Here is an 18278-nt window from a genome sequence, read left to right on the forward strand (position 1 = left end):
TAGCAGGAAACACCTTGTGAGATAGCCATGCTCAAATGTATGTTTATGGTCCAATCTGCAGGGTGAAGAGACTGGGCTCTTTGTACAGCTTCAGTGATTGATCTTTGAGGGAGGGTGCTGCTATACCAGTCACTAGTACCCTTTTAAAGACACATTAATAGCAGCTTTGTAAGAGGCAATATATTTCACTAAAAGTAAAATAGTCTGTTCACAGAGAAGACAGGAAGTGGTAGCCTAAGGAAAAGCAGAGGACATCTCTTAGTTTGGAACATCAGTTAAAGAATTGAAAAAAACCCAAACCAACCCAAAACTTTAATTTCAAATGGAAGTGGTTTATGTTTGCTAATTACACTTTTTGGCAAACAAGGTTTTCTTCACTTCTTTTGCTATATAAGTGATGAAGAAATCCATCTATTAAGCAGTTGAAAACATTAATTTTATAAACTGGTGGATATGGAGTCTTCCAGACCTTTTGATGTATGACTTTCTTCTACACAGAAAGATATATTAATATGTTGCAATTCTTAGGTACATGTAACTCATGCTGGATGAATGCTGCATTCACTTACATATTTGGAGTTGCATTAACTTGAGTTGAGTTAGGAACAGAACTGATTTTTAAAGACCTGTCACACGTACACTGCTGTTGAGAAAAAAACAAAACAAAACAAAAAACTCATTTTAAACTAAACTGATACCAGTAGTTCACATCACTGGATATTCTTGGGAGGTATGACTATATAACAAAGGGTAAATATTTTTTCAACTGTTCATTTATGGCATTAATTTGTAAATGTTTGAAATAATTTTCTCTTTCATCTGCACAGGAAGTATATATACTCTTTTGGCCAGAAATATGTGGCAGTTTACCATTGTTTCTCTGGAATTAGTATGTTATAATCACTAACAATGCTGTCATTACAAAATAAGGAGTACAGCAGGAACCTCATTAAAAAAATATGTTCTCATCTTGTGCATGAGGATTTACCTCCTTCTCTTACGCATCTTGAGAAGAGATTATGAAGTACCTCTGTGTTCAGAATGACAAACAATTAAAAGAAGTTATAGTAGTAACTTGATAGGAACCAACTTTGGGGATATTAACAAAGAAATATTGTCCTACAGCATCATCATTGTCAAAAGTCTCCTGGGGGATTTTGCTGCTCTGAAAAAAGATAATCCCTCAATGAGCATTCTGGTATGCATGAATATTGACAGTAATCATCCTTCCTTTACTACTGAGCATTCATTTGTTTTTGTTATATTTTTAATGTTTTTCTGAAGTGTCTTGAAAAGCATGATGCATACTTATTTCTGGGGATAAGGAAAAGCGAGTGATAGAAAGAAATACCATTATATTGGCATAAAAATATGGGAGATGTTCTGACCAGAAGTACCATGGCAATGGCAAACCCAATGAAAATACTCTCTGATGTTTGCATGGAGTGACACAGTATTTTCTGTGCTTCATTTATATATTACCAAACAAAACCAATGATTTGTGGAAAAGGACACTTTTGAAACTGGAACCACTGTTGCCATCCTGGTCTTCCACATCCCTAAACCAAACATATTAAGTAGAAAAAGTAGGTTTTGTCTTTTCTGAAGGTTTATGAGGTAGAAGTTCAGTTTCATCTTTCACTCTACTGAAAGAGCATCCAGTTTTGCTGCATATTTTTCTTTTGATCTTTCTAGGTTTTCTGTGAGTTTAAAACATTTAAATTTTCCTGACATATGTAGCTCCTCACGATTCAAACTAATGGAGCTAAGAGACGAGTTTGATGTGACACAGTGTACAGATAGAGAACATTAGTCACAATTAAGCCTCTTTATTGAGTACTGATAAAATATTAATTTTGAGGGGCTGCTGCATGAAAGGTTTCTGCAAGTTCAAAAACAAACAGATGAAAGCGAGCAAAAACCATTACCTGTATGCACCTTTTTAAAACCAAACACATTTCAAAACACTTCAAAAACATTTTGAAAAAACATTTAAAAAAATTAAATTCCAACAAGCAATCAAGAACATGGAAGACCTCAATCATATTATGTTAAAAGAAGCTATATTTGGAAAAAATAGAAATAATTGGGGGTTTTGTCAATCCCCCTGTATGGAAGACCATATTATGCACTAAGTATGCCAAATATCATGAGCATTAATGATTACTACTGACAAAAGTCTTCCTCTCAGAGAGTGTGAGAAAAAAATAAAAAAATAAAAGGAAAATGTATGTGCCTGAAGTGGTTAACATTTTGCCTCATTTCTGTGGTAGAAAATACTTAACTCCAATATTAGTCATGCCATAGTTTGTTTAAAATTCTAACTGCTAACTTAGCTCAGCTAAGATCTAGGTGATAGATTTGGTGATGGTCCAACTCTTCAGCTGCAAATTTCATCTCTCCTTAAATTTTACATAAAGATAATTTCCTGAAAGATAGCGAACAACTTGTGCAATGATTTCCATTTGATTTATGTTCATATTTGTACTGTGTGAACCACAGTCCCAGAATTCATATAAAAACAATAAGAATATTAGTGGGCCAGGCAACATGACCATTTGGAACTTCCCCTACCTGTTCAAACCAATAAAGATACAAGCATAATGCTCTTAATAGGTACATATTACTTCAAAATCAATGCAAGAACAAATTGTGACTGTTTAAATTTCATAACGCGTTATTTTGGGCTATGTTTTGTTTTGTTAAAAATGAATTGTCAGTAGTTCTAGTAAGATAATACAATGTTGACTTTTGAATCCATGTTATCTATTGTTCCTGAATTTTGATATCAATTCTTAAGCGTAAAAGATTTTATGTTAACATTACTTTTTGTATTATTGAATCTTTTGACATAACTTGAGAGATTATTTCAATAACAGCATTGAAGATTAATTTTTAAATTCACAATTTGAAATATTTACTCTTAATCTGCCCCTAGCTTGCCAGTGACCAAACTGTTATTAAAATAGGTCTTCATAAGTTAAACTAAATAATGTAAACTTTTTTTGGGGGGGAGACCTAGTTTAAAGGGCTTTAAAGGGCTTTAAAGTCATTGCCCTTGAAATGATACAACTATAAGCAATATATTATATATTATATACAGCATTGTTGTACTGTGTTTCTAATGAAATATAATAGTTATTTGATTTTGCTTTATTCCTTGCCTCTTGCTCTTGATGTAGTGATATCACCTTAAGGTGAGAACACTGATCTTTTGTTAAATTTATGTCTTTTTCTGCAATGCATGTGTATGTGCAGTTTCAACAGCATAATTTATATATACCCTACCATTAAAATGCTGCATACTGATCTAACATGCACTGTGAAAAAGTATTACTGACAAAGTGTGTACATGTTTTTGAAGGTCTGAGCCAATTTTAATCTCATTTGCTGAAGTGTAAATATATCATTTTACTAAGGAGAATGTAACTGCCATTTGGTCTGTAACTAAGGTCTACTTCTTTCCTTCATTTTTCTTTCATTAGTAGAGCAAATTAAACTTTTCAATAATATTTAATTCCAAAAATCCTTAATGTCTACTTTATTGAACTGTTAAGTTCATTTAAAAAACTAGAGGAACCTGAAGTAAAGTCACAGGGTGTTTCAGCAAATACTGATGGGGTAAGGTTTTACAGATTTGTGCAGTATGATCTTTGCAGGAACTAGGGAACAAAGATTGTTCTCCTCACAAATATAAATAATAATCAACTGTTTTTTGTGCCATGCATAACTATTCTGACCATCAATTAGAGCAAATTATTCTAAGTTTCTTATTTGAAAAAGGTAACTATGAACTCTCTGTCTTCAGTTTAGGCAGTTGAATTCGTGAGTTCTGGTTTCCACACTTACACTACTCTATGGATTTGTCACCCATCAGAATTTTTGCAGGCACTTCTATAGTCCTTATCAGAGTAAGTGGGGAGCAGTGCCACCTCGGTACAATCAATAAAATTTTCGACTTTCCCACAGGTTGGGGAGCTTAACACCTGCTTGTGCATTTGAAAAATAGTTTAGTATATATCCATACCTACAGTATATAGGAAGTGTTACAAGTCTAACTGTACTTTTAAACCTCTTATACACATTTATGAAAATGAGGTTGATTTTGACTGAATTAGCTCCTCTCTAAAAAATACATTCAGTATGGTTTGTCTGGTATTACCAGGTGTAAAACTTAAAATGCAATGATTTCATTTTACAAGGGCATGTAGTGATAGAATAGGGGGGAATGGTTTTAAAGAAGGTAGATTTAGATTATACACAAGGAAAAAATTCTTTACTGTGAGCATGGTGAGGCACTGGAACAGGTTACCCAGAGAAGTTGTGAATACCACATCCCTGGAGGTGTTCAAGGCCAGGTTGGATGGGGCTTTGAGCAACCTGGTCTAGTGTAAGGTGTCCTTCCCCAGGGCAGGGGCGTTGGACTAGATGATCTTTAAGATTCCTTCCAACTCAAACCATTCTATGATTCTGTGATTCTATGATTCATTACATTATGTATAGTTTTATACTCTCTCTCTCTCCTCTCCTTTATACTGCAAATATGATATTTTTCTTTTGGTCAAAACTAGATGGTTTCTTCATTTTGCATGTATTGAACCAAGAGTATCTACTGAAATAGATTAAGAATGGTTGACTGTCTTCTTTTTTTGATTTTTTTATTACCTGTGCATGTTTTAAAAGAATCTACATTCTGAGATGACATTTCAAATTACTTTTCTGTCATCCAATCATACATATGTACAGCTGCTGTGTGTACATTTATTTATGAAACAATGCTGGTTTAATGGTCAGAAATTTATTCATACAAGCCTGAATATAGGGTATGACTGCACTTCTGGTAAATGCCATTGGAAAACCAGCTTTTATATAAGTAATGATTTGGATGATAGAAATATAGTCAAATGAACTGGAAAAGTAACAAAGGAGATTTGTCTTCACTGTATGCAGTGAATTAATTCAGTCTTACTCTCTTCCTGATGGTAAATTGTTCTGCAGATATCAGCTCATATAAAATAAAAACTTTAGCTGAGTTTTGTTTAAATTATATAGTGCCTAACAATACAAGTGAGAAACAGTTCAATGATACTACTGTTCAGTTTAAGCTTTTGAATTAGATATCATCTTAATTATGACATATTTTGAATATGTCAAATTTGGAATTAAATTTGGCAAATTTAAAGTTTTTGAAATATTGGAAAACATAAAAATATTGAAGACCATTGTAAAAGTGCAGAACTTCTGTGGAAAGTCTGGTGCTGTTGTAATGGTAATTTTCGTTGTTTGTGATTTAGACATTTTCAGCTTGATTTTGAGTTTTAAATATTAATGCTCATAATAATAGTAATTAATATTTTGAGCATTAAATATTGTTAAGCAGAATTCTTGAGTTAAGTATCTCTGCTAGGAGATTAATAGCAGCTTACACTTGCAATGAGATATTTCTCATTTTGTGGAAAGAGATTAAGATAGAATAACATGATAGTATCATAACGTTAGCAGTTTCACTATCTTGAATTTAAAATAAAAATATTGGTTTATATTTTATATGTTCATATATTTCTTGCAGCTGGATGAAGAAGCCTCGATGTGGTGTGCCTGACCAAACAAGAGGTAACTCCAAATTTAACATTCGTCGGAAACGCTACGCTTTAACAGGACAGAAATGGCAACACAAGCATATCACTTACAGGTACTAAAGATATTCATATAGGTATATAAATGCCACTAATAGTGATGACTTTTAATATAAAGTAAATATAGATTCCTGAATATTTTTCAATACTTTGAGAAGTTTATTATTAATATATGTTATAAAAATGCTAATTTGGTTACCTCTTATAAGTATGTATGTGCTACATAAGAACCAAGTTATTTTCTTGGATTAAAATTGCATGTATTTAGTAGCTGGTAAATTCTCTGAAGATTACAGCATCAATTTAACACCCAGTATGTCTTTAACCTTACCTCTGAACTCTCAGCAACTTCTCAGGGAACATTGCTCTGAAGCTAGGAGTGCTGTAATGAAACTCAGAGCTCTAATTTAGATATGTAAAATAGGTTATTGAAAGGAGTCAGTCTCTGCAAAATGTAGGTGCCTACGGGTCTGTTCTAAGGACAAATTAATTTGATTAGAATTTAATTAGTCACTGACCCAACCATTTCTTTCCTACATGATGATGGGCATAAGGGTGTGTCTGGGGCAGTACATCTGTATAAATCTTGAGTAGTAGTTTGCAGAGTGTGCCTACTGTCAAAACTGAGCTTTGCGGGTGAAAGTTAGATGGAAACTTTCAAGATGCACTTGCTAGAGCTCTGTCAACCAAAGAAAGTGTCATGTATATAATATAAAATTCATAATTTGTCAGCAAACCAAGGATTCCAATACAGCCTGTTGGAAAATTTACACAGCCTCATCATGGATTCCTGTAATACCTAACAGGGGTAAGTTCGGAGGGATAAAATAGTTTTCAAGTTCTTTAGTTGGTTCCATTATTCATGAACCCATGTAAATATTAAATTTTAAGTTCATAAGCTCTAATAGTCATATAGACTGCTCTTCATACCATGGTGAAAAGATAGTATCATTAGTAACTCCTTGTCAATACTATGGCTTATAACTGAATTGGAGAATTCTATTTAAGACATTACACACTGATATAACATCAAACAGTAGAGAACTGACTGCCTTGAGATTGGTATGTTGAATTGCCTGGAATCCTTTTTTGTTAATGTAAATGCAATGCATAGTTGGTTTGAATAAGAATGCCCATCTACAGCACTTTACATTTATCTGCATTTTAGAATTTAAGTGTAGTGTGTGTACACATGAGGAGTCGTGCATCACCATCTACTAATATGTGTGGTTTTCTGCCTTTCTGATTTGTACAGAGTCTGATTCTCTATTTCATTACAGAATTTTTTACAACAGTCTAAATCCTACCACTTATATATCTTCTATACTGTCACCTTCATCAGAATAACAAACAAGGGTACCCAGTACTAAACTAAGTGGCAACTATCTAGTAATCTTTCTCACTGAAGAATTTATAGCAGTTCCCTATCTCCTGCCTTCCCTCTTCAAAAATGTTCACTCTCTTACTTTGAGAAGATCTCCAGTCAACCAGAGCTTTGAAGTGAATGTCTGTATTTTTTGCAGTGAATTACAGTCCAAAAGACATTTCAAGTAGAACCCCTAAATTTGATTAGAATAAAAAAAATATAAGATTGATCTTTCTGAATTAGAAAGTAACTCAAAGCAAACAAGGACAAAAAAAAAAAAAAAGAACTAAAATTCTTTATATGCTTCTCCTCACCAATTCCCTGCTTCAGGCTTAATATTTATTAAATGAATGACAGTTTAACTTGCTTTGTTTCCTAAAATGTTAATCATATCTCTAATGTCACTTATCTCCTCCATTTCAAGACAGAACTTCAAAGAAGCAACTTAAAATTATAATTATAATTTACATTAATTATGTCTTTTTTTGACCACATATTACACTTTAAACATTAATTATGTCCTTTCAACCACATATTAAATTTTGGACTCAGGTGATATTTATTCTTAGAAAGCAATGTGTGCACATTGAGTACTGAAATGCAGATTTCCAGGACTGGGAATATCAGTGTGGAATGGACATTGTGCTGCATTAATTATACTTTCTTTGCCTCAGGGAATGAAGCTTTCTGCTTATTTGGACTGGTGTATAGGGTATTTGTTAGACTTTCTGTTTCTAATGAAGTTATACAGCTAACTGTATCTTTTCTGCCTGGTATAGTTCATACCAGTATACCTTGTAAACATTATTAGTACGTATGTCATATACTAAGCTGACTTTTACAAAGAGAGAAACAGAAAGTAAGTATTTGAAACTTTTTACCAGGCAGAGGAGTGCGGGAGTGAAGGAGAATGTCTAGAGAACATGAAAATTATAACTCCATTACAGAAAAAGCTAGAGATCTTAATGATATAATCTTAATATTTCCTTAGTGTTTTAGGCTGCGTCAGGTTATACAACAATCTCTGAACATTGTATAAAATCAGAGAAGAAATTTATGAAAGCTATTAAAGGATTTTTTTTAAATTGTTTATTTTTTTTTAATTTTCTTCAAGGGAGTATTTACAAAGACACATAATTCTCAAAAATATAATTACCTTCTCTTTTGCAGGGAAGTAAGTAATCCAGTAAATTAAAGAAGGAGTAACAATGTGTATCAATAAAGCAACCACTTTTGTAAAAATAGAATATAAATTTTTATATGCCCTTTTTAGACAAAGAATTATTGAATATGAAGCCCTCTTCATCAGAATTCTGGGCATACTATTCATAATTTTAACTCCAGCATTCAGTCATTTGTCAACTGCTCAGATTATTCAATCTTTAAAACACCTTTGCAAGTAAAATTTGAGAATGCTTTCTAAAAATCCAAGCTTTGCCTTGAATTCTAACCATTACTTAGAAGTCATAATGATGTAAAATAAAATAATAGCTTAAAAGGAATTAGATTTATTTTTTCTGTCTTGAGGAAGAAAAAAAAAAAATTCAATTGATCAGCAATATGTAATAATTTAATTGGTGCGGGAAATTTAGGTGTAGATAGTTAATAGCTTCATCCCAAAACCACTATAAATAATTTAATATTTCTCTTCTGAGGACAGTGGATCAAGCCCCAGATTAATGTCTTTTTCCTTTTACAAGTTAGATGCACCCTGAAATTCATCTTTGACGAACATGAAAGATTTGGACAGGTCTAACTTTATGCTGTTCAGATAAATGAATTAATGGTAGCTGGGAGCTTTGGTATGCAATGAAGAGTCTAATCTAGTTTGTTAGTAATAGACTGTGTAATTTCTGTGGTCTAAATGGTCCATATTGTGTAGAATATGAAAGAGAATTTTTTCTTGAATATTTGAAATCCACACTGAAAAGTAAGGAAACATTGGATAAAGAAAAAACTTTGAAAAACTGTTGATTCAAAAAAGCAACAAGATTTTTGAGTTTACTACTAAAGAGTAATATTTAGAAAACATTCCATGCTTACGTTGCATTTCATTGATTTTAGATTACTTAGCAGTAAATTATGATATGAGATTACTTAAAACATCTTTCCTGTAAAAGCATTTATCTATCATGTATTTTGCTAATCTTGGTTTGATATCTTGGAAATCTCATCTTTGTCACTTCTCATCTCCTTGTAATGAATGTTGAGGAGAATATTATCCATGAAAATGAAGAGGCAGGATTACTATAAATTCTTTCCAGCATGGCAGCTATAGGTTGACTTTCAATGTGGCCACAGAAAATCAAAAGTAATAGTTCTGATTTAGGTTTGATCAAAGTGAGCAGGAGCTATATGAACCAGGATAACATTCTTAGTTTATAGCTACAAACAATTAGCAAAGTGAGACTGGAAAGAAGTTGAAGCTATGAAAACCCACATCAGTGAGAGAATAATGAAGCAATTTGATAGAAATTATTTCTAGAGAAATGATGGCACAAAGTGAAATATGTCTTTGACCAGAGGTAATCTCTTAATTTCAATAAAACTAACAGTGGGATAAAAAAGAAAGTTATTTAAATTTATGGTATGTTTCAATTCATTTTACTTTAACTGTTTCATATCAAGTATGATATAATCAGATCTATAACTGACTTCAAACAGTTTTCAAACTGCATTTTCCTACCCACTCAGTTGAATTTCCTGATTTTCCATCTTGTGTGCCCTCTGCTTCTTTAGAATGAGGTTTCTAATATGTGATTTTCCTCCAAGAAAATCTTGGAATGTTTGAGAGAAATGGCATTGTAGAAATGTTTTCCTCATTTATATTTGATTTATATATTTATGTTGGAAAAAAATTAAAATATCATCTCGCATCATTATATTACCTAATAATTTTAAAAGCACTCACTAGTATCCAGTCTAACAAGCACAACAAGATAGCAAGATATGGCTAATCTTACACTCTGGATTTGATGGACTAAGGAGCACAGAACCAATTTAAAACCAGTATTTACTATATTCAGTGGAGAATAGAAGTATCAAAGTCAACAGGCCATGAAGAAGTCTGTCACTTAGTTATTACAATTCTTGTGGAGGCCATTACTGCTAAGGTAAGCTTAATAATAAGCTTTATGCATTTTGAGCTTTGTCTAGCCTTACCTCTCGGATCTAGCTTGGGTCAGAAGGTTTGATTTTACGTACAGAATTGTACCAATTTACATAAAAATATAATAAGCTGTTCTAATGACAGCTCAGCAAGGAAAAAAGGAAATAGTGAAGTTTAATGGCAAATATGTACTACTTAATGTACTGTATTTAAATTTCAGATGACTGATTTTACACAGTCAAGTGAGGTATATCCTGACAGTCTTGCAAGGCTTCTGTTGCAGCCAAAAATGTGTCACTGAAACATGGAAAATTTTTTTTTAAGGATATCTTGGGGAAGCCGGGGGAAGGGAAGGAAAACCCAAAGCTTTTCTTAAATCAATAGGACTCAAAATTTCAGAATAACACTCTGCAAAAAAAGACTCTTCAGGCATTGCTAGAAATAGAATATCAGTGGTAAAGACATTGTGCAAGATATAAAAGCTATAATGCCTAAAGCAATTATCAGATTGAAAGCCATGCAAAAATAGCAATAATAACCACAAAAAAGCATAATCAATTTATACATGGCTGTGATTCTATAAGAACAAACAGCTCTCGACATTTATACAAAGTATACTCCATTTATTAGCTTGTAAAAAATTACATAAATGTTTCATCTTATGGATCATCTTTTGTTTATTAAGATACTTTCCCTTTGAAAATAATTTTATGTTCTTCAACTTCTTTATAAAGTTGCATTGCCAGTCTGTTCAAGGTTGGGTTTGGATCTTTCTCTTGTTTGAATCTCTTTTCCATGGAATGATCAGTAAATTTAAGAGATTAGGACACAGTTACAGCTATTTCAGGTGACTGCTAACTTTAAGATGTAGAGCTAAATGTAGTAGGAAAAGGGCCCATATGAGACTTTAAGTGCTATTGCAGTGATAGGTCTAAACCGAAGACTTTTAAAAGATGAAACCTAGTATCTCTGATGATTGATAGACTGTCTGTATAGATTGATCTTACTATAATTCCCCTTTGGAGGTTGTATGGTCAACACCATCATTAAAATGGACAGTTATTTTCTGGAAATACCCTTATGTTGGAATAAGTACTGATTTATTTAATTTGTCTTAGAAGCAAGATTTTTCAGTGTAGTGTTACCCACTTCAGAATGTTGGTTTGGAAGCTGGAAATCTTTCTAATACAGAAAGTATGCTTTGAAAAATATTGCTTACAATGAATCTTGAGGTGTAGGGTGCTATTTCAAAAGTAATTCAATAGATGAAACCTATGGAAAATGTCTTCTATTGCAGGTAGTCAGCTCTAGTTTGTGTGTGTGAAACTGGCACAATGGCTCAATTTTTCATTTGTAATCAATGAGTGACACTTAATTCTATGCACTGAAAATGGAAGAAAATATAAAACTATAAGTTCTAAAGTGTGAGACAAACCCTTTTAGACCAATTAATTAATCAATTTACCATCAATACAAAACTCTAATGTTTTTATACATTTCCTCATTTTACATATAACAGCATAAGTCTATCCTTTTTTCTGTTTACTTAGCACCAAAGTGTGACTTTGGCCAATTACTAAGATTCCTAAATAACAAAAAATTAAAAAAAGCAAACTGTATATTTCAAATGAACTTTTCCTACACCAATATTTCAGTTTTGCTAGACATACTCTGTTTTCTACGAGACCCTGTTGATTCATTTGTTGTATTCATTATACATAGCAAAGAACAGAGGCTTTAATCCTTCAATGAACTGTGCTTAAGGCAATACATGTGCCTTAGAGAGCACATGGCAGGATTGACTAAAGCCCATTTGCCAGCCTTTTAATTGATATTCTTAGTATAGCAACAGGTGAACTGTCATGCTTTTGGTAGTGGCAGTATAAGAGTGCCATTGTGGTGTGTTTTGATTTAGTGTCACATGACTGTGCTTTGATTTAGTGTCACATGACAGTCAGGTTGTAAAATGCTGTACTTTCTCAAGGGGCACATTTTGAACTTAGCAAGTTTACGAACTTGCTAATTAAACATCTCAAAAAAAGTAATTCACAAAGGAGGGAGCTTTCAGAGTGGAATTCTGCAAGGGCTGATAGTTGGTCCAGCATGTCCAATATCTTTTTAATCATATCAAAAACAAGGCAACGCTGATCATAAAATTACTGACGAGCAAATAATTATGAAAAGGCATCATACAAAGCACTTTAAATCACATGGCATTTACATCATGTAGGGTAAGGTCATGCCTACAGATTTAGGACTTTTTCTCTCTGACAGTGAGATCTGTACTTTGTAGTTCTGACAGAGTCAGTTTTAAAAGAGCATTGAAAAATTGGAGTGAGTTCAATAAAAATCACAGAAAATATCTAATAGACTGGAGAAAATGTCTTATAACAAGAGATTTAAAGAGTTCAAACTTTTAATTTCTTAGAGACAACAAAAAGGTAATGACTTTGCAGTGCAGAAATGTTTTTTAAATGTCTTTTCATAGGAGGGGAAAATGTTCTCGAAGCTCATGTATGTGAAAGAGAAAGGCAGAATAAGAACCAGAGTTACAAGCCAGACAAAAAAAGGAATAGGCATGAGTATGTAATGATTGGTTAAATCATCTTTGGAACAAAAGATGCTTTGGAAAGCAGGGGATTCTCTACAGTGTACTATTTTATAATCGATGTTGATATCTCTTTGGAACAAAAGTACAAACTAAAAAGAAATAATGCTTTGGTTAGACTAGCATTATTGTACTCAATACAGTAGTATTTTTGAATGGAAGTAAAAATATGTAACTTTATGTTTTCTACATGAACCTATGAACAAAATGTGGTATAAGTGAAGTAAAATCTATAAAATTAGACTTGAAATATTTGTTTCTATTTGTATAAATATAAATTCCATATAATTAGGCACATGGAATGCACCAAACGAATCAATCATTTAAGGTTTATTCATGAGGGTATAAATATTCTCCTTTAGCATGCCATTCTGTGTAAACTTACACAAATCTTACATATACTCTAAAACCATGTAATTTCTGTAATTTGTGCTGGACATTCAGTCAAGCACATGTCAAATGAACAAGGAGCATCCGATTGCATGAGTTTCAAACAGACACAAACCTAACAAAGTTTTTGCTGGCCATATGAATTGAGTGCAAATGATGGAGAAAATTGGATAGGTCTGAAATTGATTATTGACATTCTCTTCTTGAATTCCATAATGGAAATAAGAAAGATTTTTTTTTAAAAAAGATGATTCCATTATAATTAAGAAATAACTATGCTAGTAAACTTAACTTCAGTTCTGATGGGTTTTTGCCCTTCTCTTATGTGTGTCATTTAAGGAAGTAATGAAGACTGAAATTTGTTTAAATGCACATTTTTGTATTACCACGTAATTCTTCTATAAAATGATTTGTCTGATGTATTATACAGTTTTATAAAAGATTTAGAGATGTAATCAGATCATAAAAGGACATCTTAGCCTGTATTGAAGTCAAAAGGCTTTGTTTCTGATAAGAAATTATCTATCCAATGACAAATGCAAGAAGGCTTTGTGAATACTGGTTGGTGGTCACAGTATGGAGCTCTGCTTTTTTTAATGAACTCACTGAGAAATGAAAATTTCATTTAACTGAAAACATTTTTCTTTTGATCAGAAAGGACATGCCATTCTTTATGTGATGGATTCTAATTGTGGTCCAGGAGGTAAACAGCCAGTGGTTGATTAATCTGGTTATACCACTGTTAAGAATTTTTCATTTAAAAATATTTTTAATCTCCTAAAAATAAAATTTTTGTACTGCTGGGAGTAAGCTAGCTAACATAGAATAAGTTCTAGCATAAAGGGCTATGCAGATTGACACCATAATTTTGCACCAGCTTGTTCAAAAATACTCTTCTTAAAGCATATAATGCCAGATTAGCACATTTTATTAAAAGCACAGAATTTATAATAATTAGGGGAAAATGTATGTTAGCAGTGTCACCGCTCTGTTAAACTTAATCTGTGTAATGTTTCTCTGTTTCTTTCAGCATAAAGAACGTCACTCCAAAAGTCGGTGATGCTGAAACTCGTAAAGCCATTCGCCGTGCCTTCGATGTGTGGCAGAATGTAACTCCCTTAACATTTGAAGAAGTTCCTTATATTGAATTAGAAAATGGCAAGAGAGACGTGGATATTACTATAATTTTTGCATCAGGTTTTCATGGAGACAGTTCTCCCTTTGATGGGGAGGGAGGATTTTTGGCTCATGCATATTTCCCTGGGCCAGGAATTGGGGGAGACACTCATTTTGACTCAGATGAGCCATGGACTTTGGGAAATCCCAATCATGATGGTAAGAGAAGATTTAAGTTTAAACAAATAAGTGGCATGAATTTTTAGCTAACAGAAGTATTGCCAGGCTACCCTGTCCCTAAAGACACATAGTTTTCTTTCAGAAGTTCACATTACTTTAGAAGTATCTTCAGTTGATTGGTGTCTTCGGATCTGAGACAGAAGAGTATCTGTTTAAATGTAATGCAGTATGAAAACGTGTTTTTCTTGAAAAACACTGAATTCTTATTAGGAACATTTGTATTCATTCAGATATTATACTGTTGAATGTTTGCATAAACTACTTTCATTTTGACATTTATTGCCATATCGATCTTATTTAGGTTTAGGGAAAATGTGGAATATTCTTTGGCAGTGATATGAGAGGTTAAGAACAACTGCGGTTACCCAACAATACACTACATATCAGTGTACATAAACCTAGTCTTCAGTTTTTATTTATGATGATGCAGTGGCAGCATTTAAAGGCAAGTCTTAAAGATACCATTCCAAGAATAGAACTAGTGTTTCCCAAAAACTTTTGAATGTCTTTTGGAATTGTTGATTCGAACAAGTCCAATTTACTTAAATTGTACATTCCCCATGGTCAAATAATTGGTTGCATAGTGCAGTTAACATACCTGAAATTTGAAAAAATCAAGATTAAATATACTCTTTAAAGTTACTCTTCACAGAAATATAATCTGGTGCTTGCTGATCTCCCAGCTGATGTGACTAAATTAGTGCCTTTATCTAGGAATACCAATTTAAAACTAGCCTTTGCATCTCTGCAGAACAGTATGAAAGAAGAGTTTTTCTGTATACATATTCTGTGTTTCATGCTGTGACAGGTTTTGGTTCCAAACAGCTTCAGTGGTCCTATTAGATCTCTCTAAGCCTGTTACATAGAGTTTGTGAGAGTCTCTTCAGCAAACAATGGCACACAAAGAAGATGCAGAGATGCACAAATAGGATGTTTCTCTCATACGAAAGATGATAGAGATGACAAGAATTATGGAACTGTTGTATTTCAATGTTACGCTGAGTTTGTGAATGACAAGAGGATTTGTCTTATTCCTTTCCCTCTCTCACCTGAGATCTTCCAAGTAAAATTCAGAGCCTTTTATGTAGCAAGATTTGTAGCCTGGAGTTTGCAAGAAAGCTTTAATGTAATATTTCAGGAGTATAAATACGGTATTGTGACTATTCCAATAGTGCAATGTTTCTGCTGTGTCAGTTGAAGCAAGAGCAATGTATGGCACTGTGAAAGCCCTTAGTTGTGGAATGGGTTCAAGAAGCTTTTTTCTTGTGAACCAAGCCCTAGATTCTTACTGAAGCAAAATCTGTGGTATTGCACGAGTCATATTTGCCCTCTTCACACTTTTAGCTCAAAGGAGCAACAGTGGCAATCTTCTGTTTTTGCAGTTCAGGTCACAATTGCGAGGGTAAATTAAGGTGCCTTTATGTGCCTCAGTTGGGGACCAACACTGCACATAATATTTTGTGGTTTTGGAGTTATTACTTCAAGCACTCAGGAAAATCTACAAGTATGTGTACACTGAAGTCAGGATATCAATTTAAATTGTGATAACTCTTTTGGAGCAGTTCCACATATGGATACTCGGTATGAAAGTGAGTGAACTTCTGGCTATCTCATTCTCCTTTAAGTTAAATAATTTTTATAGTGCAAAAGGGCACTCATGTCTCTATATGCCTTTTGAGATTGAGTTTTGTACAGCAGTTTTCAAAAGATATTTCTTGTATTAATGAATTTTAAGATATCTTGAATGAAAAAATCAAGTGAAAGTAAAATGATATTATCTCTAGGACTGTTCTTTTATGTATCTTAGAACACTGAACTTTTATAATAAAAAGTTTTTATGAAGATTTAGCATGAAGGTTTAATATGTATCATTGGAATTTTTTTCTGCAAATTTAATAAGTTATGTACTTTGGTGTACTAATATACTTTTTTCAGGGGCACATATTCCTGTTAGAATGGAATATTTACAGAACAAAGCTGGAAGGTTTGTGCAAAATACACGATAGTTAAAATAAACATTTTAGCAATGCAAGTTCTCTAAAGAATTTTGGCAACTCTTAGTTTCATTGTTGAAATGGTATGAACTGTGAATTGTAGGTCATAGCTATTGTCCAAAGAAAAGTCTCTTGTCATTGTAACTCTAGAAATAGAAATATATGTGCATTTGATCTGTATATGCCTATTTAACTGATTTGTGACTTCCAGTTATCAGGTAGGCCAGGTTTATCTTACTGTGTTGTTTAGGAATCCTGAAGGATCACCCAGAATTTATTTTTTTTTGTGCCTGGACAAAATTTCCAGGTGGAAAAAGAAGACAAGCATGCCATTTGGGATTGGCAGGAAAGAAAGACTTACAGCTCTCTTAGGCTTCATATCATTTTGAGCTGAGTCTCAGAGCACTGAAAAGCAGAAGTTTGAAAAATATATTTATGATCTTAGCTATGAGTCATTTTTCCCAGGTGAATGTCATTTTCTTTTAAGATTCATTGCTCCAGTAGTCCAATAGTCACCTTCATGTAGTTTTATTTGAAATCCAGTAGAATGGGAAAAAGATTTGGTGATTTTTTTTTTATTTTTAAATTAACTCTCACCCCAAAAGGCTGATTTTCTCTGATTCCTCTTCTAGTGTTCTACAGGTTTTAAAGCACAGAGCAACTTGGTTATTTAGCAGAAAGAATGCAAAAATAAGACCCTCTTGAAAAGTTTTAGCCTCATTCTCCACCTTGTACTAGAGTAATGAAAATGGTTTACGTGCTGTCTACCTCAGACAACTTCTTGAGGTGCTTTCATAAGCTGTTGTCCTTTTTAAAATAATTTTCATTCTAAATAAGGAATCATATATAAAGTCAATATTCTGAGTATAGTTAATTTCTACAGTAATTTATCCTGACTTGCAGAATACTTCAGGGTTTTGTTGATTTGATGTTTTATTTTTTATCATGTGTGGCTGATTTTCTTGTGTTTTCCTTGTGTTTAATAATATTCTAGACTGAAAGGACAGTTGCAACATAAATACATTATCGGCACAGTGTGTTGCTGCTTTCCTTTGTTCTCACTTCAGTGGCATGTTGTCTTATCAAACATGTCCTAGGAAGAGATCTGTGCTCCTCCCTTGTTCTGAAGAATGTATAAGGCTTTTGTAGGAGTAAAGACTAATGGGGCTGTTGCTCAGGAAAAAACCTCCTGTCATACAATTTTATACTTGCAGACTTTCTACAGTGATATATTTCTTTGCTTTCATAATACCCTGTAAGCAAGTACAGCCAGTACCTCAGCTCCAGCTGAGCTGTGGAGGTCTTTTCTCTGAATTTCCACCCATAGTGCTGCAGGTGATGCTACAAGTATTGGCTAGAAGGAAGGACAAGAGACTTACCATCACAGGAAAGCAGTGGAAACCAGGACAGAATTTATTTTGGTAGGGAATGAGGGAGATACTGGAGGATAAAATGTTCTTGGGGGTTTTTTGCATGGTTGGGAAATTGTATTCTTCAAATACTTTGTACAATTTGTATGTGTTGGTCTGTGGGTTTCCTTCAGTCAGCTGTCGTGTTCCTCTTGTTCTTTTATGACAAATAGTTTTCAAATGGTTCTGTTGGACTAGGCCTTTTCAGTAAAGTACAGTAGACTCCACTTCCTTTATGATCTGCCTATCTAGACTTCAGCGTGAGATGACAACCTTAGGTTTGTAAATTATTTGGAACAGGATGGTTACTTCATATGGAGTGTGTGCTCCTAGGCAGTCTCAGTTAAAACTCAGGTTATTCTGGTAACACTTGGCAACTATAGTAGAAGAAGAAACAATGTTCAGGAATA

The 18278-nt window shown here is 33.3% G+C and overlaps 1 protein-coding gene across 2 annotated transcripts in view; it reads left to right on the forward strand.

Moving 5' to 3' along the window:
• The window catches only part of MMP16 (matrix metallopeptidase 16), a 165254-nt gene that overhangs the window by 85401 nt on the left and 61575 nt on the right, over positions 1–18278 (forward strand). For both annotated transcript variants that reach the window (XM_064649432.1, XM_064649440.1), the window contains 2 exons: positions 5570–5692; positions 14140–14444. In XM_064649432.1, the coding sequence (XP_064505502.1) occupies positions 5570–5692; positions 14140–14444 (428 nt within the window). The remainder of the gene's footprint in view (positions 1–5569; positions 5693–14139; positions 14445–18278) is intronic.

The sequence above is a fragment of the Pseudopipra pipra genome, chromosome 1, assembly GCF_036250125.1.
Source record: "Pseudopipra pipra isolate bDixPip1 chromosome 1, bDixPip1.hap1, whole genome shotgun sequence".
NCBI lineage: Eukaryota > Metazoa > Chordata > Aves > Passeriformes > Pipridae > Pseudopipra > Pseudopipra pipra.